Source organism: Pediculus humanus, genomic scaffold (assembly GCF_000006295.1).
Source record: "Pediculus humanus corporis 1103172108319 genomic scaffold, whole genome shotgun sequence".
Lineage (NCBI taxonomy): Eukaryota > Metazoa > Arthropoda > Insecta > Psocodea > Pediculidae > Pediculus > Pediculus humanus.
The window spans coordinates 537127-560609 of record NW_002987888.1 but is presented as its reverse complement, the minus strand read 5'-3'; the positions used below and the strand labels follow the sequence as shown (position 1 = coordinate 560609).

The 23483-nt window shown below is 27.5% G+C and overlaps 4 protein-coding genes across 4 annotated transcripts; 2 read left to right on the top strand and 2 right to left on the bottom strand.

Annotated features, from left to right (window-relative positions):
• Nucleotides 1–790: 790 nt before the first annotated feature.
• Phum_PHUM612100 (arginine/serine-rich splicing factor, putative) lies at nt 791–1744 on the top strand (the record flags this gene model as incomplete). Its single annotated transcript, XM_002433021.1, has 2 exons — nt 791–804; nt 1108–1744. 2 exons carry the CDS (start codon nt 791–793, stop codon nt 1742–1744), a joined length of 651 nt encoding a protein of 216 aa, XP_002433066.1.
• Nucleotides 1745–5078: 3334 nt separating this feature from the next.
• On the bottom strand, nt 5079–8090 carry Phum_PHUM612090 (uncharacterized protein; the record flags this gene model as incomplete). The annotated part of the gene is made up of 10 exons (XM_002433020.1): nt 5079–5151; nt 5231–5452; nt 5550–5724; nt 5808–6018; nt 6099–6369; nt 6442–6612; nt 6685–6901; nt 6990–7232; nt 7302–7551; nt 7851–8090. 10 exons carry the CDS (start codon nt 8088–8090, stop codon nt 5079–5081), a joined length of 2073 nt encoding a protein of 690 aa, XP_002433065.1.
• A 237-nt stretch (nt 8091–8327) lies between these two features.
• Phum_PHUM612080 (uncharacterized protein) lies at nt 8328–9036 on the top strand (the record flags this gene model as incomplete). The annotated part of the gene is made up of 4 exons (XM_002433019.1): nt 8328–8370; nt 8506–8600; nt 8657–8685; nt 8742–9036. 4 exons carry the CDS (start codon nt 8328–8330, stop codon nt 9034–9036), a joined length of 462 nt encoding a protein of 153 aa, XP_002433064.1.
• Nucleotides 9037–13215: 4179 nt separating this feature from the next.
• On the bottom strand, nt 13216–21148 carry Phum_PHUM612070 (Merozoite surface protein 1 precursor, putative; the record flags this gene model as incomplete). Its single annotated transcript, XM_002433018.1, has 6 exons — nt 13216–13410; nt 13481–13552; nt 14628–14749; nt 15598–15676; nt 15823–16404; nt 18239–21148. The coding sequence occupies 6 exons, from the start codon at nt 21146–21148 to the stop codon at nt 13216–13218; spliced, it is 3960 nt and encodes a 1319-aa protein (XP_002433063.1).
• Nucleotides 21149–23483: the final 2335 nt, after the last annotated feature.

The following is a 23483-nucleotide window of genomic DNA, read 5'->3' as shown; positions in this document are numbered from 1 at the left end:
CTTTTTTTTTTTTTAAATAGAAAAATCAAATAAGACAATTTTACATCACATATTCAACAATTATGTGATTATATTGAGAAAAAATGGAAAAACTTACCAAAAAAACATATTCAAACACAAATTTTTATGTTGTTGTATAAGTAAGTAATTATTAAACTATTTTAACTAATTAAATAATATAGTTTCACAGAATAATAATATTAAATTGTATTACTTTTTTACATTGAAACACTTCTGAACTAGTTACGCCATTTTTTTTTTTTGTTAAATGAAAAAAACAATAGAATTAGTTATTGACACATTTACCTAATTAAATTGTCGGTTTAATAAATTTTTAAAAATGCTACATTTTCGCGCCAAATTTTTTTTGTCTTTTTACCCGGCAAAAATCCCGGCATAGTTAAAATCTACAAGTTGTGGAAATTATAAACCGGTGGATTTTATTTTATTATAATTAAAAGAGGTAGATAATAAAGTTTTAAAAGTTAACATTTAATAAATAAAATTATAATATTTTAATAAGTGCGGATGGGTTTATTTTAAAAAAAAAAAAAAAAAACGTTGTGAATTGAACTTGTTGAGTTGGCGACAAATTCATTTGCATTTTTTGTAGTTGAGGTTTAATCAATGACGCGTCTGTCTTTGGTTTTCAGTTGCGGTATTATTAAATTTATTTTTTAAGATTTTTTAACGTTTAATCGATCGTATTTTGTTATTTAACCAAAGGTAAAGTTTATTTATTATAAGATTCGATTAAATTTTTTATATTTTAAATAATTGCAATATGAAAATGGTTCAAATAATGTGTTTAAAAATGATTCACTGGAGTGTTCATTGACACTTTTTCCTTTTTTCCTTACTGAGAATTATTAATTCGTTTTGTTTATTATATAAAATTAAAATGTAATTTGTCTAATTCGATTAAGAGTATTTTTTTATGCATTTCATTTGAATGCATAGTAAATTGTTTGAATAAATGGTGCAATGTAATTTGGTAACGCGGTCGCCATTTTGAAATTGATTTTTAATTTTCTAATTCTTTTCACACGCTTTTAAATTTAATTTTTTTCCTTGTAATAACGGTTTTTTTTAAAATTGGTATTTCAGGTTGAAAATGGGAGATCGCGACGGTTATCAAAGAGGGACTCGCGTTTATGTCGGTGGTTTATCACAAGGAACAAAAAAAGAAGATTTGGAATCGGAATTTGAAAAATTTGGAAAATTAAACAATGTTTGGGTTGCTTTCAATCCCCCAGGATTTGCATTTATTGAATTTTCAAATAAAACAGATGCTGAAAACGCTTGCGATAGTATGAATGGTACAGAACTTTTAGGGGGAAAACTTCGAGTCGAATTGTCACGCAGTCGCGGAAGAGGAGGTTTCCGCGGAAACGGCGGAGGTAGTCGCGGTCGGGGAGGTTCGCGTGGTGGCAATGGTATGCCACCCATGGGTTTTGGGGGTAGAGGAAGAGGAGGATTTCGTTCTGGTGGTGGTGGTGGTGGTGGTGGACGAGGCGGTGGACCGAGACGCGGGGGATTCGGTAGAGGAAGAGATTTCGGTAGAAGTGGGGGCCGGGATAATTACGGTGGTGGTGGCGGCGGCGGTGGCGGTGTCAATTACGGTAGCGGCAACGGAAATTACGGTGCCGGCCGCAGTAATTATAATGGCGGTGATGGATCCTCATCAAGGTTTCGAAGTCGTTCACCTATTAGTGCCGGGGGCGGTGGGAGTAGGCGATATTAAATTTTGACGGTTTTTTTTTTATTAAAAAAAAACATGATGAACAGTAATTCTACATGTGTTTATATATATAATTTTTCTACTTTTTGTATTTCTTTAACTTCTTATATTTTACAAAAAAAAAAAAAAAACTGTGATAACGAAAAGTTAGTGATTCAAAGGCATCAGGAACTTATGGATATTAGTAAGTCGTTAAGTAGATTTTACCCATTCAAAAAATTCTATTTTTTATAAGTAGAATTACTAACTGATAGTCAATATTTTTATAGCGACATTTTTTTTTTTGTTAATGAAAAAAGTCTCCGATAGTTAAGTCGAGAAAAAAAAGAAACATATCAACTTATCATAGCATTTATTTATTATTATTATTATTTACATAATTTAATTGAAAACATTTTTTTAAAATTGTTTTGTCATACTGAGAATGCAAATAATTTTTTTTTTTTGTTTTGTAATGAATCTTCGAATTTCAGACCGAACAGAAGAATCGAGAAAAAAAATAAAAAATAAAAAGTAATTCATCTTAATGGAAATCGACGTTTGAATTCTTTCAACTTTCTTCGTAGCTCATGGATAATTTATTAATAAATAATAAATAATAATAATAATTATAAGTTAATCATAATCGACGGAAATAAATTTCAAATTCAAGAACTAACTTAATTAGAAAAAATAAATCAGGTACTTCGAATAATAATAATAATAATATTTAATTGAATAATTCTGTTTATCGAATATACAATCACACACACACATAAAATTTATAATTATTTTTAGTTTTTTTTTTGTGTTTTTTCATTTTTTAATTGCATGATGTGAAATAAATAAGAATTCAATAGGGAAAATTAAAAACAAGCTATCATCATCATCATTATTTTCATTTATTAATAAGGTAAAGGGTTTTCGATTACAAATCTTACAAAAACTATTCGATATAAGAAATGCTCAACTTATTATTATTATTGTTTATCAATTAATTTTTGTGTTATTATTATTATTATTAATACAAGTTTAAGGTGATTTATTTATTTATTTATTAGATTAAAAGTTGAGCTTTCTTCTCTATTATTTTTCTTTCGGTTTTTCATCATTTTCATTTTCATTCGCTTCGAATATGAAACAAACAATTAAAAAATGATGATGATAATAATAATTTATTATTTATTTAAACTAATTGTTATAATTTAATGCAGTGTGTGTGTTTAGTTTTTTTTTTTTTTTTTTTTTTTTGATTTTTTGTTTTCAATTTTGAAAATTTTTTAAATTTCTAAAATGCTTCCAGTATGACAAAACGAACGACGTTCTGCGGTTCCGCAATTGACTCCGCGCCGCCTGCGAGAAAATCTCACTACGCCTATTATTATTTCAGAGGCGGATCTACGAAAATGACATACTCACATAATTCTTTTTAAATAAAAAAATATTTTTTATTAAATTATGCTATTAATATATATATATAAAAAAACTACCGCCACCATCCGACAAAATCTACACATTATGCGTTGGCAATTCAAAAAAAAAAAATAAACAATACACACATGCGTAAATATATATATATATACTCTACAAATATGTATTATAATGTGAGTTTCAAAAGAGAGAGAGAGAGAGAGAGAGATGGGAAAATCAATAAGAGAGAGTAAGACATTTTCTTTTGTTGTAAGGTACACTTCCATAAAACCTTACAGGGGGGAAAGACATAAAAGGAAAAATTCTTACTTTCTTTACTACAGCACAATCGATACAAAGGTTGAATTGTTGTTGTTATTATTATTATTATTATTATTATCATCAATACGAATTCAAATGACGAAGGCGACGATGATGATAATGATGATAATTTCAATTGATTAAGATGAATTTTACGGTTTTTTTTTAGTAGTAGGAGTAGTGGTAGTAGTAGTTGGGAAAAATAAATTTTCCGACAGGTTTAATATTCATAACGTAGTAATAATAATAATAATAATAATAATAATTGTCAATTAAAATTCTGTTTTTATAAAGTCACCCTCCCCTTGCCCCTCATTCCCCTCCCTAAATTTCTATCGTTTGTTGGAAACGTTTTTTTTTTTTTGTGTTTGTTTTTCCTCGTATTGTATTGTATTATGTCCCCCCTCTCGATAAAATGTCGGGGAGAAGGGGGGGGGGCATGATTTTAATTAGTTAAAAAGTAGTAAATTCTTTTTACAAAGTGTGACGTTGCTTACATAAATACATAAATAAATAAATAAATAGAATTAATAGGAGAAAGGAAAAAAAATTAAATTGAAAAACGCAACAAAACTTTTTTTTTTTTTTAGTGAAAAAGTTTTTTTTAAAAGAAAATAACAAACGTTTGTTGTTGTTGTTACTATTATTATTATTATTACACGCATCACAGTTTTTTTTTTAATTAATTAATTAATTTAATAATAATAATAAAGTTTTCTTTGTTGGCTGCAAAATTATATAACTCGCGACTAATGAGGTTAAAAAAAGATTTTTTTTTTTTTGAGGGGGGTGGAGGGGAGGGGAGGAGGGGGTTCAAAGTGTTTGTTTTTTTGTTTGTTTTGAATTTAACAGTGATTTTCGACTAGTTTATTAAAACTATGCATTTATCCTGTGGGGGTTCACAGCAACTTTTCATCAAAAGTAAGTAAAAACAACAACAAGGAAATTGTGTTGTAACTAATAATAAAATTAATTTTTTTTTTTTTTATTAATTTTTATTATTATTATTATTATTTATTAAATTTCATTTGTAATGTTTTATTATTATTATTAATTTTTTTTACTATTATTATTTTATTTAAATAAATTTTGTAAGAAATTTACTTGAAAATTTATTCTTTTTTAAAATTTAAATACCCTTTATTGAATTTTTTTTTTTTTTAAAAGATGATTCGGGTGATTTATTTAACATTAATTCGATAATTCATTTTATAATATGCGAACGTAAGTTTTGCAGGATTTAATTGAATTTTATGATTTTTCCTTAAGGAAGTAAGGAAGGAAGGAAGGATTATTAAAAAAAAAAAAAACAATTTTTTAATTAAAATAAAATTTATTTAATTAACGTATTTTTTTGGCAATAAGCTTAATTGGAAAATAAATATTTAAAATAAACAGACTTGTTGTTTTCACCCGTTATAATAATACATACACAAATTTTTTCGTTTTGTTTTTTAAATGCAATTTATAATAAAAAAAAATTTAAAATGTTTAATTACATAAAATTATTTATAAAATAAAAAAGAAAATTTTCAATTCAATGAAAACTAATAATCGTTGTAGAAAAAAACAATAATAATAATAATAAAATAAAAACAAAGACACGTGGATAAAATGGGGGAAATTTTTATAAATTGCTTGTAACTGTGTTTTCTTCCGGATTTTCCAGTCGTGTTTTCATCCAAACTTTACTTGCTTCCCTAAAATGATAGGAAAAAAAAGATTAATTAATTCGAATCGATGAGAAGAAGATAATGTAGAAGATGAAGACAACCGTACCTAAATGAATTTTCTTTCAGGTTATTGCACGATCTCCATAAGATTAAAGCTAATATAATAGACCACGTGCGAAGGGGTCCTAAAAAAAATGCTAGCGTTCCATACGCCAAAAGGAAAAAATAGGCACATATAACTTGTATTGAAACAACAATGGCGAAGGGTAAATGACGGAAAAAAAAATCTAATTTCGAAGTTCTTTCAACCGTTTGAAAATGTCGGAACCTGAAATATAATAACAAAAATAAATTTTTATCGAGTGTATGAGGATTTTTAAGAGGTTTGATGGATCCCCCCCACCCCCACCCACACCCACACTCACCGTCTATCGATAGCTTTCGCTAAAACTACTGTTAATGGTAATTGAAATGTACACATTTGCATGAAACCATAGGCGTAAGTAAATGATCCGGGAAGGTAGGAATTATTAACGAGTAAACCCCATGCGAAAACTGCACCGATGTGACCATCAATCACTTCTCCAATAGTCCAAGGCCCTAAAAAAACAAAATGTTTTCCCTTTCTTCAAATTGTATTTAAAGAAGTTTTGGAGTGAAAAATTAAATAATCTTCGACTTACCAACCGAAAGGTAGAGTGGATACGTAACCAAAGGATAAAAAATTTTATCAACAGTTGATAAAATCCAAAAACTACGAATCCATTTTCTTAAAACTCTATTTTTAATTTGTGGTTTTTTCATTTTTTTTTTCTTTACTAAAACGTGTGCCACTTTAAATATGCATAGGGGTACGGTTGAAAAACAAAGTGACATTCCAAAAAGAGACTGAAACTATTAAGAAAAAAAAAGTTTTTTTTTTATCCATCTTGAAACAAGTTTCATTTATTAGTAATTCTTGTGGTAAAACTTACGACGGTACTGATATTAGTCATAAGTACTAAACGCGGCCAAAATTTAAAACTAAATGTTGTTTCATCAATGGAAAATGGTTGAGTTATACCGCGTTCTCTTCCTTCTCTGTCTCTCGATCGAACGTTTATGCTATGAATTCCGGTTCCGTATTTTTCAGGTTGCCAAGGTACGATGTAAAGAGGTCCTTTGACGTTACTTGCATTTTTCCAATCGTCGTCATTTATTTGAATTTGTACCAAATCGATGGGAGCGATGGAAAAAACCAAAACTCTGAAATGTAAAATGAATAATGTCGTTAACATGTTTTTTTTTTTTTTTTTTTTTTGCAATATAGAACAAAACAAAATGTCGTCTTGCCTTATGTGGGAAGAACGAAGAAACGAAAGTTTAGATTCTTTAAAAGGAACCAAATACAAAGAATGTTTAGGATTTGTTATAAGCATGATTGGCCATTCTCCATGATAAACATCAACAAATGAAAAGAATCCATTATCGAATGCTGCTAATCTATAACTAAATAATTTTCCAATTTGTTAAATTCCCGAAGACTAATAATGAAATAATTAAAGGATTAAATAAAATTACATTCTATTATCTTTCCAATCTCCCAATTCAAGTTCTAAATATCCACTTTTTTGCAATGTGTACATATTTGGCACAAGACCTCCCAACATATGAAAATGTCCACATAAATAAGTCCAACAACCAGGAGCTTCGATTATAATATTTCTAACTGATTTTTGGCCTTCTGTTATTATGCACGAAGTCGGATAATGTCCGAAAACTACAGTGTATTGTACTCCTATTATTTTTTAACAAATTAAAAAATTATCTATAAACATACATAATTCATTTTTAATAAATTTATGTAAGAAAAAATAATTTAATACTTTTTCTTTTGGCTTCTGAAATCAAATGTCTTATGTGTTGGATTTCAGTTTTATTTAAAACACCGACAAAATTAAATGGTCTTTTAGGTCCAGGAGATAAACAAGCATCAATTCCCAAAAATCCATACATGTCACCATTTATAAAGGATGTGTATAAATAAGAGTGAGGATGTTTTCTGCCTTGTATTGTGTAATTTCTATAATAATTCAATTTCGAATCCGGAGTAGGTATATTGAAATTATCTGGAATGAAATTACATGATGAATAAATTTTTAAAAGTTTTCTTGCATGGATAAAATTTTTTTACTTACCATGATTACCCCTTATATCTAACCAAACTGTTTTATTAACAACTTCAGATTCTAAAAGAATGTTTTTATATATTTCCCACTCTTCAATTTGTTGTGCAGAACCCATATTGTCAGCCGTTTTGGCATCCGTTAAATCTCCGGTTGCTAAAACCAATGATGGATTAATAGATGGTACAGTTCTTTCGCAGAATTCTTGAAATTCTGTAATTCTAGAAGAATCATGAAATATGCTGACATGAATATCTGATATCTGAAACAAATTATTAATGAATAAAAAAATTTAAAAAAAAAAAAAAAAATCAATAATCAAATTAACTTTTTTTTTCATTAAATAAAAATAAATGAATTTATTCATTAAGATTTTTGTATTTAATTCCAATTAAATTGACGTTTCCTATTTTTTTTTTTTCAATTTAATTTAATAAATAAAAAAATATAAAGTAAAAAATAAAATTATTAATAATACTTGACATGATACATTTGAATTCAGATTAAAGATTTAAAGAAAATGAGTTATATAATTCAAAAAAAAAAAAAACGAATACACACCTGTAGAAACCACATTAAATGTTTGAAATGGTTATTTTCAATCACCTGTTCTTCATTATCTGGGCTGTCAATATCAAAATGAGATTTATATTTTTCAATTGTAATATCTTTGTTATAATCATCATCATTAACTATTGTATTTTCCACTTGTATTGCAATCAAATTAGATAAATTGGCAAAAAAAACTGAAAATATCAATACGACAATAACAAGTATAATGGTTGAAAAATTTAATTTCATCGCCGGATAAAAAAAAAAAATAAATTAAAAATTTATTTTCATAATGACATTTCCTTTTAAACTGAAAGCCATTTTGATTTGACGAATATCATGACATTTATGAGCGCAATGTCAGTTGGCGAATAACGGAAACTCAATTATTTGCATTTTGGCGACAAAAATATTTCCTTTTTTTTTTTTTATTACATGACCATTTTAAAAAAAAAAAAAAAAAGTAAAATAAAATTCATTTCGAAAATGAAAATTGTTATTCAAAGAGTAACGCATTCTTCCGTAAAAGGTAATTTGATTTTAATTATCCCGTAAACCCAATTTTTATTTATTTACCCTTTAATTTGTTTTTTTTTTTTTTGCCATTCAAATATGGAGGAGTAATTTTTCAAAAAATAATTTTTTTTTTTTTTTTTTTTGGCAGTAAACGATGAAATAATAAGTTCCATCGGGAGAGGTTTATTAGTTTTAATTGGAATAGGTAGAGAAGACACTCAAGAAGACGTGAATTATGCGTTGGTAAATTTTTTACATAAAAAAAAAAAAAAAACCATTTTTATTAATATTTTTTTTAGTCACAATGTCACACGCTTTATTTTTCAGAGTAAAAAAAATATTAAATGTAAAATTTTTCGATAATGAAGATGGTAAAAAATGGAGTAAAAGCGTTATGGATAAACAATATGAAGTTATGTGTGTAAGTCAATTCACTCTATGTAATAGTTTAAAAGGAAACAAATTAGATTTTCATCACGCTATGAAACCTGATGAATCTCAAAAATTCTATGAACATATATTGGAAAGACTTAAATGTCAATATGATCCTGATAAAATAAAAGAAGGAATGTTTGGAGCACTCATGCAAGTTGAACTTTGTAATGATGGTCCAGTCACTATATCTTTATCATCGAACAAAGGTGAAAAAGAGAAAAATGTCGAATCAACAGAGAGTTAGTTAGCTTATGTAATTTTAAATATTTTGTCTCATTAACATGTGATATTTTACTATTACAAATACTTTAAACAATCATTGAGCAAATTTTGTACAATTTTGTCTTGCAAATAAATGCTCGATTAAATTTTTATCAATCAATAAGCTTTTTTATTGCCCAATAATAATAATAAAATTATCAATTTGAAAAAATATTTTTTTTTTAAAGTAAATGAATTTAATTACCTGCAACAGCTAATCACTCTAATACCTTAATTAATTAATTTTTTCTTTAAAAAACAGCATTTTCTCTTAAAAAAACAAAAACCTCTTATCATCATCTTATTTCCGTTTGAAATGAATTAAAACTAAAATTTCTTATCAATGATTTCATGATTCCAATTAATAATTATTTTTTTATTTATAACAAACTTCGTTTTATATACATTTCCGACGTTTGACTTTTTGCAACGCTTTAAAGTACTCAATATTGCATAATCAGCAAAATGCAGGCGGTTTTATGAACTTTTGATAAATCATATTAAATAACCGTGAAAATATTAAGTATTCCAACCATTTATTAATTAAAAATTAATTAATTAATTCTTTGGTTTAAATAAACAACAATAAAATCTTTTTTTTTTTAAACATTTTTTTATTATTTATTTTTAAATATAAATTATTTTATTTATTTTAATACCGTATAAAAAAAAAAAAAAAAAAATTCTTGCTTTTCACAAGTTTACATGAACAACAATAAGAAAAGAAAAGAATAGAAAAAAAAAAAAAAAATTCTAATACACAAAATAATAATAAAAACTATGAAAAAATGGAAATGATGATATTAATAATAATAATAATAATAATAGTAAAACCCAAGAGATTTAAAATATCTTAAAATTAAATCATCTCTTTTTATTAATTACAATTAATTTCATATATATATATAAATATTTAGAATCGTATCGTTTTTTTTTTTGATATTATTATTTTTTTAATATATGTAAAAAAGATTTACTTAATAATAATAATAATAATAAATTTCGTTTAAATTTTTATACTAAAAAAAAGAAGCAAAAAAAAAAAAAATATTTTGAGCGAAAAAAAATTTTTTTTTTTAAAATCACAAAAGCAGCAAATTTCAAACATTATTATTATTATTATTACATAAATTTTGTTATTTCAACACAATTCACGTTATTTAATTAATTAATAAAAAAAGAAGCTATTTAATAATTCACATCTATTTTTTTAATAATAATAATAATAATTAATAATTGATAAAATCAAAATAAAAGGCTTTTTATTTATTTATTTCTCTTATCAATAACAACTTATTAATAATTTCTCACGCACGCGTTATCAATTTTTTTTTTTTTTTTTTCAATTAAGTAAAAACTAACTAATTATTTAATTTTTATTAATTAATATAAAAATGCAAATATATTATTAATAATAATGATAATAAATTTTTTTTTTCATTTATTTATTTTTTTATCAATATTATCATTTGCTCTTCTTCAACTTCTTCTTTCACCTTTTTCTTAAATTATTTATTTATTTATTTAAAAAAAATTGATTATTATGTAAAGAATAAAATAAAATAAAATAAACTATGTATATATATATATATTCATTTATTAATTAATTAATTTATTTATTTATTAAATTCTACATGACTAATTTTTATATCGAAAAAAAAAAATAAGAACAAACAAAAATTTTATTATTATTATTATTATTTTCTCAATTTATTTATTTATGTATATGTATATATGTATAATTATTAATTATGTATGTCGTTGGAATGCAAACGGTTACTTAAATTTAAAAAAATGGAAATCGAATTAAAATAATTGGAAAATTCATTTTTTGTTTAAATAAATGCAAATTGTATATATCTCCTCTCTCTTTCTATCTATCTATCTATCTCTCTTTTACAAATCCTTAAATAGTATTAATAATAATAATAATATTAATTATTAAAAATCGATTATTTAAATTTTACAAAATTATTTATTTATTAAAAAATTTTTTTTTTTTTTTTGTTTATAAAATGCAAAAAAAACACGAGCACAAATTTTTTTTATTTATTTATTTTATTTATTTAATTATTAAAAAAAAGTCTTATTATTATTATTATTATTATTATTATTATTATTATCGATAAAAATCAATCGTGTGCGTATCAATGATGAGTATAAAAAAAAAAAAAAAATTTACATAAATATTTATATTTATATATATGTATATATTTAAATAAATAAAATGTAAATTTTTTTAACTAATACATAAAAAATAAAACCGAAAAAAAAATTTTTTTTTTTTTACTTTTTATTATCATCATTATCATTATCATTATCATCATTATTACTACTCATACAACTCCTACAACTATTATCATTATTATTATTAATTTTTTTTTTTTTTTTTTAGAAATTCATTCTACGAAAACATTTTCCAAAACGCTTTTTAATTTTAATCAACGAAAAAAAAAATTTTTTTTTAAATAAAATAAAATAAAATAATAATAATAATAATAATTAAACAACGCACTCGCACGCACACGCACTCACGCACTTAAACACACGCACAATCATTCGATTTATTATGTAATATGATTTGATGTTAATTTGATAAAAAATAAAAAGAAAAGTTTCGATTGGAGAAAATGATTTTCTTTTTTTTTGTTTTTCTCACGTTCAATTAATTAAAATCATTATTATTATTATTATTATTATTATTATTTTTTTTTTTTTTCAATGGGGTTTTAAACTTACTACATAAATCGATGCGGCAAATAATATATTAATAATAATAATAATAATAAATTGTGTAAAAGTAATCGCGATCGTTTCAAACGGAGAGAAACAAAAAATAATAATAATAAGGAGGAAACGTTTTTCATTTTTCATTTTTTTTTTTTTTTTTTAATTATAATTACTCACAACCTCTAACCCAATAATAATAATAATAATAATAATAATTACGTAAAAAAAAACTCCGAAATAATAATAATAATAATAGTAAAAACGTTCGCCCCATCATATATACCGTAATAATCATCATCTATATTTTAAAATCATTTTTTTTTTTTTTATAAATTATTATTATTATTTAATCCTCCCCCCTTACCTCCCCTCACTTCTAATTAAATACACAAAAATTCCATAGAATGTGAAGAAAAAAAAAATTTACTCGATTGATTGATTGATTGATCACGATCAGATTCTCACTCATTTTTTTTTTTTTTTCTTTTTTAAAAGATTTAATAAGAAACAAATAGAAAATTATCATTATTATCATCATCATCATCATCATTATTATCGTTGTAACCGTGTGAAAATTTAAAAAAAATTTAAATGGCGATTTATGTATATAAATATATTATTAAAAATTATGTATAAAATTTATACTCTAAAAAGTTTTTATATAAAAAAAGAAAAAAAAATTATTGGAAGGTTTTATATCATTGGTCCATCATCATCATTATCATCATTATTATTATTAATTTTTTTTTCGAGAAAATTCGGAATGATTTGTTTGTTTATAATTATTAAAAAAAAATTTTAAAATTCGATCAATCACCAATTTCCTTATTTAAAAAAAAAAAAACTACCTTTCTTATCATTATTATTATCACACGCACACTCACACACTTACGCACACACATATATAAATAATAATGATAATATATATATATATAAACGAAATATAAATTAATAACTTCATAATATATTTAATAATAATAATAATAATAGTAAGAGAAAAGAAAAAAAAAAAAAGATAATAATAATAATAATCATAGTTATATAGATATTCTTATTAAATTATCATCATCATTATCATTATCATTATTATTATTATTATTGATTTAATAAATATACATACTTAAAAATAAATTGGGGGAGACACAAAATATATATATATATAAGAAAAAAAAAATTATTATTATTATTATTATTATATCAGAATAGAATTTTTTTTCTTTAAAAAAAAAAAAAAAAAAAAGGTTTGTTTGTTTTCCTGTGGGTGTGTGTTTTGTGTTTGTTTCCGTTTGTTTGTTTGTTTGTTTATTTGAGTTTCCATTTATGAAAACAACAACATTGATTGTGAATCCGAGACAAACACACGAGATGAGCGTTTTCGATGATATTTTTTTTTTTAAATAGAAATTATTATTATTATTTAAATCCTTTTCTTCTATTCTTTTACTTCCGTTTCGGCGGGTGGTGGCGGGGGTGGAATTTCTTTTTCCGATGGTGGTGGCGACACTTCCAAACTGTCCAATTGTTGTTCTTCGGCTCCTCCTTGGTTCGTACCTTCGGTTGTCATTCCCTCTTCGGTCATATCTTTCGGTACGTCGGCTAAACTTTCTCCGGCCCCCGTTTCTTCTACCTGAAACACACACCACACGCACGTTCACGTACACGCATGAAATACATTTTCTTCTGTTATGACGTCATACATATACAACCGGTAATGGTGGTGTCCGTTGGTCACCGTTTTCGTCACCGTTTTTCGACACTTCGAAAAAAATCTATCGAATCATTTTTTTCCGCGTAAAAGTGAATAAATAAATTTATTAAAAAGAGAGAGAGGGGAGAGAGCGAGAGAGAGAGAGAAAATTCAAATTAAATTAACGAACGTTCCTGAACGTATTACGTCATCGTCATCGCGTGTATTAAAAACGTTTTTCGGCCATGTTTACGAAAAGTCTTTTACACACGTTCGAAAACAACGATTGTTGCGAAAACAAACGGATCGAACAAAGGAGACAAACATCATCAGCATTATTTGCGACTTAAAGAAATTTGTTTGTTTGTTTGTATTAATTTGAAACGATTTTTGTGCGCGTAAACAACAACAACAACAACAACTTATTTTGATAAGTTTCGTTTGTCATTACCTGTCTTCTCTCTCTCTCTCTCTCTCTCTCTTACAAAATTGCGTAATTTTACATTGTTTACGGCACGTACGCATCGAAATGATAATGATAATGATGATAATGATGACAATAATTGACAAAGTATTAAATTGTTATTTGGAAATGTCTTGTTAAATTTTCCACCGAATACAATAGTAATAATAATAATAAAATTCTCATTTTCTGTTATCATTCAGGTATAATTTTTTTGTTTTTTTTTCAGGTACAAAAACCAACGTACTTGTTTTAATAAGGTTCTTATCACGGAAATCAAAATAAATATTTATTTGAATTTTCACACGCGTCGATTTCACATTGCTATGTCAATGGATGCCACAAAAATGGCTGCCGTGAAAAAGGCACAAAAAAAACCGTATCATCATCATCATCATCATTATTATTTTCGAATCCTCTTGATCTCTTTCGGTAATAAAAATTACGTTTGTTCGACTGAGACTTTTTTTTTTAATGCTTCCACCATTATTATTATTATTATTATTATTATTAATTTTAATGGGTGATAAAAAAAAAAAAAATTTTTTTTTATGCTTTGGTAATAAATAGAAAATCCGAGGGGAGGAGGGGAAGGGGGCGAGGGCGCGGCGGTAATGACGAGTATTTATAAAAATCGATAAATGTATATATATATATATGTTACCAACGTTAAAAAAAAAAAAATTATACTTACCTTATCAAGAGTAATTAAATATATATATAGGCCTCCACCAACCACCAAAGACAGTGTACCCAACATAAAAAATTTAACATGCAAAAAAAAAAAAAAATCGTGCATGCATGCATGCGTCGAGACTGCCGAAGTTTAACGATAATAATAATTTATTATTATTATTATTGTTTTAAGGTTCTGAAGGTTCTTTTTAGAAACAATTTTTTTTTTAAATTAAATTTATCGAAAACAAATAGAAATGATGACGTCAGCGTGACAGCGATTGGGTAATTAAATCGAAACAACAAAATTGTAAGAAAATAAATAAAATTTCTTTCTCTATCTCTATCTCTTTCTTTCTTTCTTTCTTTCTTTCTCTCTCTCTCTCTCTCTCTCTCTCTCTCTCTCTCTCGGAAAAGTTTTGTTTGTATTATTGAAAATATGACCTAAGGGTAATTTTGTGTGATAAGGAAAAATATTTTTTCTTTTGTCTTTTATCATCATTATCTTGGATTAAAAGAAATAATTTAATGTAAGTGCCTAAGTCTTGCATTTTCCATATCCGGAAAATTCAAACAGAAAGAAAGAAAATTCGTACCTGAAAATGTTAAAAATAGAAAGAAAGAGATGCCAGGTAGATGTCGAAGAATAAAACTATCGAATTTCAAGAAGCCTAAAATGATTCGTGTAACCTCGAAGAACCCCCCCTCTCGCTATCTTGTTCGTTTTTTTTTTTTTTTTTCGATAGTTGGTTGCCTGCTTTTATATATATGGTGAAAAATTTATCTACTAAAACCAATAATTTAAACCGTGACGAAAATTAAAAATTAATATTTGTATTTTTCTTTTTTTTTTCTCTCTTTTTTTTTGGGGGGGTTAAAAAAAAAAAAAAAAAAAAAAATTACACATTGTAAATGTCTTGGGAGTTTTTCTTCTTCTTCGTCTCGACACATGTCATGTCGACATTAAGATTTTCATTTACCACGTTTACCTTTTCCGACGTTTCTTCTGCCACGTCCGCAATTACCATTTTGGACGTTAAATCCGTTTCTAAATTGTCTATTGGAAAACTTTCGGTTGGTTGTTGTTGTTGTGTTGGTTGTTCTTCTTGTTCTTGTTGTTCTTTCGTGGTGGATTCTTCCACTTTCTTTTCTTCTTTATCTGTTTCATTATCTTTTTCTTTCTCTCCAACGTTTTCTTCTTGTTTTTCCCCGACGTCGTCTTTCAATGTCGTTTCGACCATGTCAATAACGTCGTTTATTTTTTCCGTTATCAACGCTCCAGCCGTTTTCATGCTTTCCTCCGCTCTTTTTTCAACCGTTTTGAGTATGTCCGTTGCTTTTTCTTCGATTTGTTTCCCCGTTTCGGCGGCGATTTGTTCGGCATCTTTGAGTACAGCTTCGGCCGTTTCCAATTTTTCACTTAAAGTATTTGAAATTGAAGATGTTACCTCCTCCAATTTTCCAGTCACGTTCTCGACGAGTCCTCCGACTCCGCTCCCCGTCAATTTATCGGATTTGTCTTGTCCGGGAACGTCGACCGGTTCGCTCGGAGGTGGAGAAGCGGGTAGGGGAGGTGGTAAATCATCGGCTGAGTCTTTTATGGCGGTAGACGTGTCAGACGTCTCCGTCGAGGGTTGTTCTATTTCGGAAGTGGATTGTTCTTTTGCCACGTTTCCGATGCTCACGTCGGATATTTTGCCTTCCACTGAATTTTCCGCCACGGCAACTTCCCCGACTTCTTCTACGAATGTAGTTTTGGACAAATCATCTTTTGCTGTCCCACCGTTTGTTTCATCCTGAATAAAAATAAATTAAATTAAAATAAATTTTTAAATGGCAAAATAAAAAAAAAAAAAAGTGATGGAAGAATCCATGGAATCCGATGGAATTCCAGCATATTTATTCCAGCATAGCTACCGGATAAGGTAACCAACTAAGATATAACAAAAAAGTGAATCATTATTATTAAAAAGAAAATAATTTTTTTTGCGAAAACATGACTAATAATATTAATAATAATTATGCGAATAATAATAACTAGTTTTCGGCATAATAATAATAATAATAATAATAATAAATTCATTCATTCATTTCAAGGATTTTTCTTCTTATTCAACCGACTAATTTAATTAACACTAATTAAAATCAAGTCAGTCATATTGAAAAGCAAAAGAAATAAAAAATAAATAAATAAATAAATAAAAAAACAAAATCAATGAAAACCATCGCCCGCGTGTACACGAATCGTAGAAAAAAATAAGTATATCCGGTTTAAAAACAAAAACCGGAAACTCGGCGTACGATTCGTTAGGAATATTAAAAAATTTTTTATGTAGTTTTTGCAAAAGTGTGGCATTCGTCCAAATGAATGATGTTATTTATGATGAGAGAGGGAAGGGGAAAGTGGAAGAAGAAATCAAAAAAATAACTTTTGCCCCGTTACACAATTTTTTTGGGGGGCCAAAGTAAATAATAACGAAATCGTATGTGTTGTCAATTTTTTTTTTTTTTTTACCTGTTTTTTACAGTTCAACATCCTCTTTAACAAAAGTAAAAAAAGATCATCAGGTATATTTTAAACGTGTCAGAATATTTTTTCGTGGCAAGAGAGTGAAAGAGTGAGAGAGGGAGAGAAAATTTAATACGACCAACTCTGCATATACGACCGAGAGTCTACTTCCACTTAATGAGAGTATATACATAATCTGGGTTGATAAACGTGTCACTAATTAATTACCGTTATTTTTTTTTTTATAGGGTGGTTCTTTCTAAAATATATAAATAAATAGCCACTAAAATAAATTATTAAACGTTTCTTTCTCTCTCTCTCTCTCTCTCTCTCTCTCTTTTAATATAATTTCTTTGACGTGTAATTTAAAAAAGAAAAAAAGAAAAAACCGTTACAAATAACGACGATATTTATCGATTAGCATGTAATTCGTAAATTTTTTTTTTTTTTTATTACGCTTTAATACACGCTTCCGTTCTTTATAATTTTATATAACATTAAAAAAAATAACTATCATTATTATTACTATTATTATTATTTTTTTTTTAGTAGGTTTCCTGTTTTTTTATTGCGGTTTTTATTTAAAAAACCGTCCCGATTACACTGAAACGGGATTCGTTAACAATCCTCGTGTTTATTACGACACAAGAGAGTGAGAGAGAGAAAGAGAGAGAGAAGGGAGAGGGAAAGAGAGAGAAAGAAAACCACAAAGATGGAGGAGGAATGAAAAGAAAAACGCGTGACAAAAATTTACGTAATCGTAAAATATGCTTATGCGATTTTGTTTTTTATAGGTTTACAACCCTGCTTCAACCGGTCTATATTAATCAACAATAAATAAATAAAAAAAAATGTTGCCAACTTAATTTTTTTAAGATAAAAATAATATAATGTAAATATAATAATAATAATAATAATATACGTATAAAGTTTTTTATTTACTTTTTTTTTTTTTTGAAAACTTGAATCGACGCAAAATTTTTTCAAATTTTTTTTTTTTTTGCTATTGTTAAATCGATATAATCACATCCGGTTTTTCCTTTCTTTAAATTTTTTTTTTTTTCCCCCTCCTCGTTTATTTAATTTTTCTCGTCCGAAAGATTTTCAGACAAATCTTTTACCCCTTCTAAATTTTTCATGACAGTTTCTTGTAATTTTTTCAACATGTCGACATTTTTCCCGTCTGTCGCGGATGTTGTCGAATTGTCGTTCAATGCACCTTTTACTTTCTCCATCAAGTCTTTCACCTTCGACGTCGTTTCCTCTGCAATTTCTTTAATTACGTTCGTTTCCGTTGACTCGAGGAGTTTGTCGGTGGACACCTGTCCAAGTACCGCATTCAATTCCGTTACTTTATTCGCAACCTTTTCTTTCATTTCTTCAATTTTTTCCCGTAGAGCTTCTTCCGCCGATTTTTCTACCTTCTCAGTAGAATTTTCCGCCAAAGTTTCACCGTCGACTGTGGCGGCGTTTACAATGTCGCTCACGATGCATTGAACGTTTTCTAAATTTTCCTTGACGACGTTTTCGAGTGCCTGAGTTTTTTCCGCAACTATTTCTTTCATTTTTTCCGTTACCAAATTTATTTTTTCCTCCCCGTTCGCAGCAGCGTCACTCATTGACTTATCGGAAACTCCGACGTCTTCAACCGATTTTTCAGTCTCGACAATTTTCTCCGACACCGTTGGATCGCTACCGTTTTCATCAATTTGATTTGGACTTGATTTTATGACGTCATCTATTTTTTCGCTAATGAGATCGTTAATAATTGACTTGGCCGTAACATCTTTTTCCGATTCGATGCCATTTTTATTTTTATCTTCGGAATTTTGAGTGCCTTCTATGACGTCATTTTTTTTCGATTCTAAATTTTTGGAATCTGCAACTTCTGGTACAGCATCGGATACTTTGTTTGCACTTTCATCAAGCTTTTCAGTGCTCTCTGCTTTAATGACGTCATTTTTGCTATCGTCAGACTTTTCAACAACTTCGGTTTTTTCTTCTCCCGATTTCTGAACATTTTCTACGTTAGATTCCTTTTCTTTACCGATCGCCATTTCTTTCGTGCTGGCGGCTATCATGTTTTCAGCTCTCGCTATTGCCTCGGTTAAAACATCTTTAACGTTATCCATTTTTTCTGACGTTTCATCTTTTTCTACAGTATTATTATTATTAACTGCTTCGACCTTATCGTTCGCATCTTTTCCGATTTCTTCTTCTTCTGCTTTTTCACCGGCCGAATTCACTGTAGTGGTGTCCACTTTACTCACTTCAACATTATTATCGTTTGTTTCTTTTACCTTATTATCAGCCGTCATCTCTTTGACTACTTCCACTTTATCGTCTGCTGCAGTGCTCTCAACTGATTCTCCTTTTTCAACCGCTGTACCATTTCCTTCTTTTACTTCATCGACCGCAATATTTTTAGCTCCTTCCATTTCATTCGCCATACTACTGTCTTTTACTGCTTTCACTTTATCTACCGCAAAGTTTTCGAATAATTTTATTTTTTCCGTCACCGTTTCTTTCATCCCTTCCACATTATCAATCACGCCATTTTTTGTCGTTTCTATTTTATCCAAAGCAGCATCTTTAACTGCTTCCATTTTATTAGATAAAATATCTTTCGGTGTTTCGGCAGGAGCATTTTCTGTCGTTTCTTTTTCTTTCTTTACCGTATCTTCTAATTTTTCGGAATCGTTATTTTCCAAAGTGCCTCCTTCACCTCCTTTCACTGTTTCTATCGTACCATCGACACCTTTCGGAGCGTCAACAGAGTTAACAATTTCTGTCACTTTTGAATCATCAGCTACATTATTTTCTAATGATTCAACTTTTTCGACGACGCCATCTTTCGCTGCATCAATTTTATCGACCGCAACATCTTTCGCTCCTTCCATTTTTCCATCTTTGTTAATATCTTTAACGTTTTCTACTTTTTCGGTTAAATTATTTTTTAACGTTTCTGCCTTATCGACTTCAACATTTTTAACTGATTCTACTTTTTCGGTCGCGTTCATTTTTTCTCCTTCCACGATGTCGCCAGAAACATTTCTCGTCGATTCGGCCATATTATCTTTCTTTCCTTCCATTTTATCAACCACCATTTTTTTCGCTGCTTCCAACTTATCGGTTATCATATCATTTACCGCAATTATTTTATCGTTCACGCCATCTTTAATTTCTCCTACGGTTTCGACCACCATATTTTTCATCATTTCTCCTTTTTCGACTGCCATTTCTTTTAAATGTTCAATTTTTTCGGTTAAGACGTTTTTTACGGCTTGCTCTTCATTATTTGGTTCACTTTTCGAATTGTCTCCATTTTCGTTTTCAGCTTTTTTCATAACCGACAAATCTTCAACCGTCTGATCATGTTCTGTGTTGACATTTTCAATTTTCTCTTTAATTTCTTCTGCTTTGTCGTTTTCATTATTAGCAATTTCGTTTACTTTATCTGCACTCTTTGCTTCTCCCAAATTTTTTTGCGACGGCTCTTTTCCCACCTCAACTTCTTTTGCTTTAAGGTCGTCTAATTTTTCATTTAAAATCTCTTTAACGTCTTGCACAATATCGACAGCCTTTGAAACTTGTTCGTTGACCAAATTAGTCATATCGTTTAAATTATTTTCCTTCTTATTATCCATTTCTAAATCACTCGAAGGTTTCTCTTCCAAACCCAGTTCCGGTTCGGGGAGCTTCGTCGCATTTTCTTTTTTCGTAACGGAATTAACGATTCCCTTAACGCTCCCGACGACGGCTTCCATCGCCGAATTCACCGCGTTCGTTATTTTTTCCTGCATGGGAATTTTTTCATTTTTCGATTCCTCCCTCTCTTCGTCCCCCTGATTTCCCGGATCCGTTTTCAACATTTTATTTTCGGGAACGGTGGGTAAATCGACGATCATTTCTTTTAATATTTCCTGAGATTCGACGGTCGGATTCACTTGCACGTCGTTCGTTAACGCTATCGATTTTTCCAATAGATTTTCAACACTTTTACCAGATTCATCTTTGAGCTGAATTTCCATTTCGTTTTCACCGTATCCGAAAAGAAAACGGGTAAAAATATGAATTGTTAACGAGATGGAATTTGAAAAAATTGTTAATATCGCACCCAGATTTGCTATTTATTTTCACTTAACAAAATATATTCACTTTAAACAAATAACAATCGCTTAACAAATCGTAATTCACACTGAAGTTACAAAATAATAATAATAATAATAATAATAATTAGCACATCAATTAAACACAAAAATTTTTTCGAAAATGAATCAAGATCTCAAAATTTATTCCTTTATATATATATTGGCGGGAATATAGACTGACTCTTTAAATTGATATATAATGCAGAAAAAAAAAAATTTTTTTTCAATGCTATGTTTAAAAAATATCATCAAATGTCGTTTTTTTTTTTTTTTTTTTTTTTTTTCGTAGGCAACAACAACAACAACAACAACCCCACTATTTTTATCAGAAAAAAAAAAAAAAAAAAAAAAAATGTAAAAATAAAAATATTGTTTTAACTCAAAATCTAAATCAAAAATTATTACGAGCTTAACGGAGGCGTCAGAAAAATTTTTTTTCCCTCTCCCCCCCCCATTTTATTATTAAACATATGTACTTTTGGCAAATCGAACCCTTTGATTTTAATAAGCTCATATTGAAAAACGTATCAAGTCCAATCGAGAGAGTAAAATGAATTTTCAATAAGTAAATTAGTACCTTTTTTTTTTTTTTTTTTTTTTTTTTTTTTCTTTTTGGTTCTTTTCTCGCTAATTCAATTAACAATTTTTGTTATATATAACTAAAACGCATATTTTTAACGAAATAATAATAATAATAAACCTGGGATAAATGCTTAACAACCCCGACAAATAAGAGCCTTGTCGTGTTTAAGAGTGACCATAATAATAATAATAATAACCTAACAACGACAAAGAATTTTAAAGTATTTCTCCCTAATTTCAAAAAAAAAAATTTTTTTAATTTTCCATGGGAAATTTTTCAAGTGACGTTTTTTTTTTTTTTTTTTTTTTTAAAGTATTTTATCAAAACTGGGGATCCGCCAAATGCCTCCTCATCTTCCTCCTCCTTCTCCTCCTCCTCTTAAATTTGTCATTCATATATTCACGCAATGATAATTTCGAAAAAAAAAAATTAAATTTGGGTCAAACAAAAAGTGCCAGAAAAAAAAAAAAATAATAGCAAATCTCGTTCGTGAAAATTATGGAAAACCTTGAAAGGAAAAACTGAATAAAAGAAAGACAGAGAGAGAGGGGGGGAGGAGGGGAAGGTACGAAATATAACAAACGGAAAAATTCAACACCTTTTAACACGAAATTAAAAACTACCATTAAAAAAAAAGTTACCCCCTTGAAAAAAAAAAAAAAAAGAATAAGAAAACGAACAAGGTCGAACTGAGAAATGAGAATTCGATTCTCATATTGATGACACAAAGTAGTGAAAGAGAAACAAGAATTTTCTTTTTTTTTTTTAAAATATCCAATTAAACGTGAGATGTTGTTATTAAAACGAATTTGATATTATTAAGGTATCAGGTTTTATTTGCATACCTAATTTTAATACGTTCGTTTTTCGAAAAGAAAATGAAAAAAAAAAAAGAAAAAAAATTTTCCGGATTTTCCTGACAACAATATTATTATTTAATCAAAACTTATTCGATTTAAATCATTTATTAAAAAAAAAAAAAAAAAAAAAAAAATTTTCCAAACTTGAAAACAAAACAAACAAACAAACAAACAAACAAACAACAACAACAACGTGAAAACATTAAAAATAGCAAACATTTTTCTTTGGTAAAATAATAATAATAAATTTTCCGAACCAAAATCAAAGGAAAAAAACAAACGTTTCATCATGGAAAATCATTCATTCGAAATCTATTCGGGAAAATTTTAACGATTTAAACCCCCCCCCCTCAGGCCCCCCAAAAAAATCAAAAATTAAATCCTGTCTGATTTTCCGGCCTTCGTTTTCCTTCTTAAACAAAAAAAACTCCTCAAAATAAAAATAATAATAATAAAGCTTAAGTATGATTCGGATTGAAAATTAATAACCCCCCCCCCAACGCATTTACATAATAATAATAATAATAATAATAATAATAATAATAATAATAATAATAATGATAATGATAATAATAGCGCGTGAATAAAATAATTTTAAATTTAAATTATATATTATCAATCATACATTTATCCTTATTAAAAAAAAAAAAAAAAAAAAAACAATCGACTGAATGACTGACTGATTAACCGCAATCTGCGGTATATCATTTTATTATTGAAACAATAATAATAATAATAATAATAATAATAATAATTTTTTTTTGTTCTACAA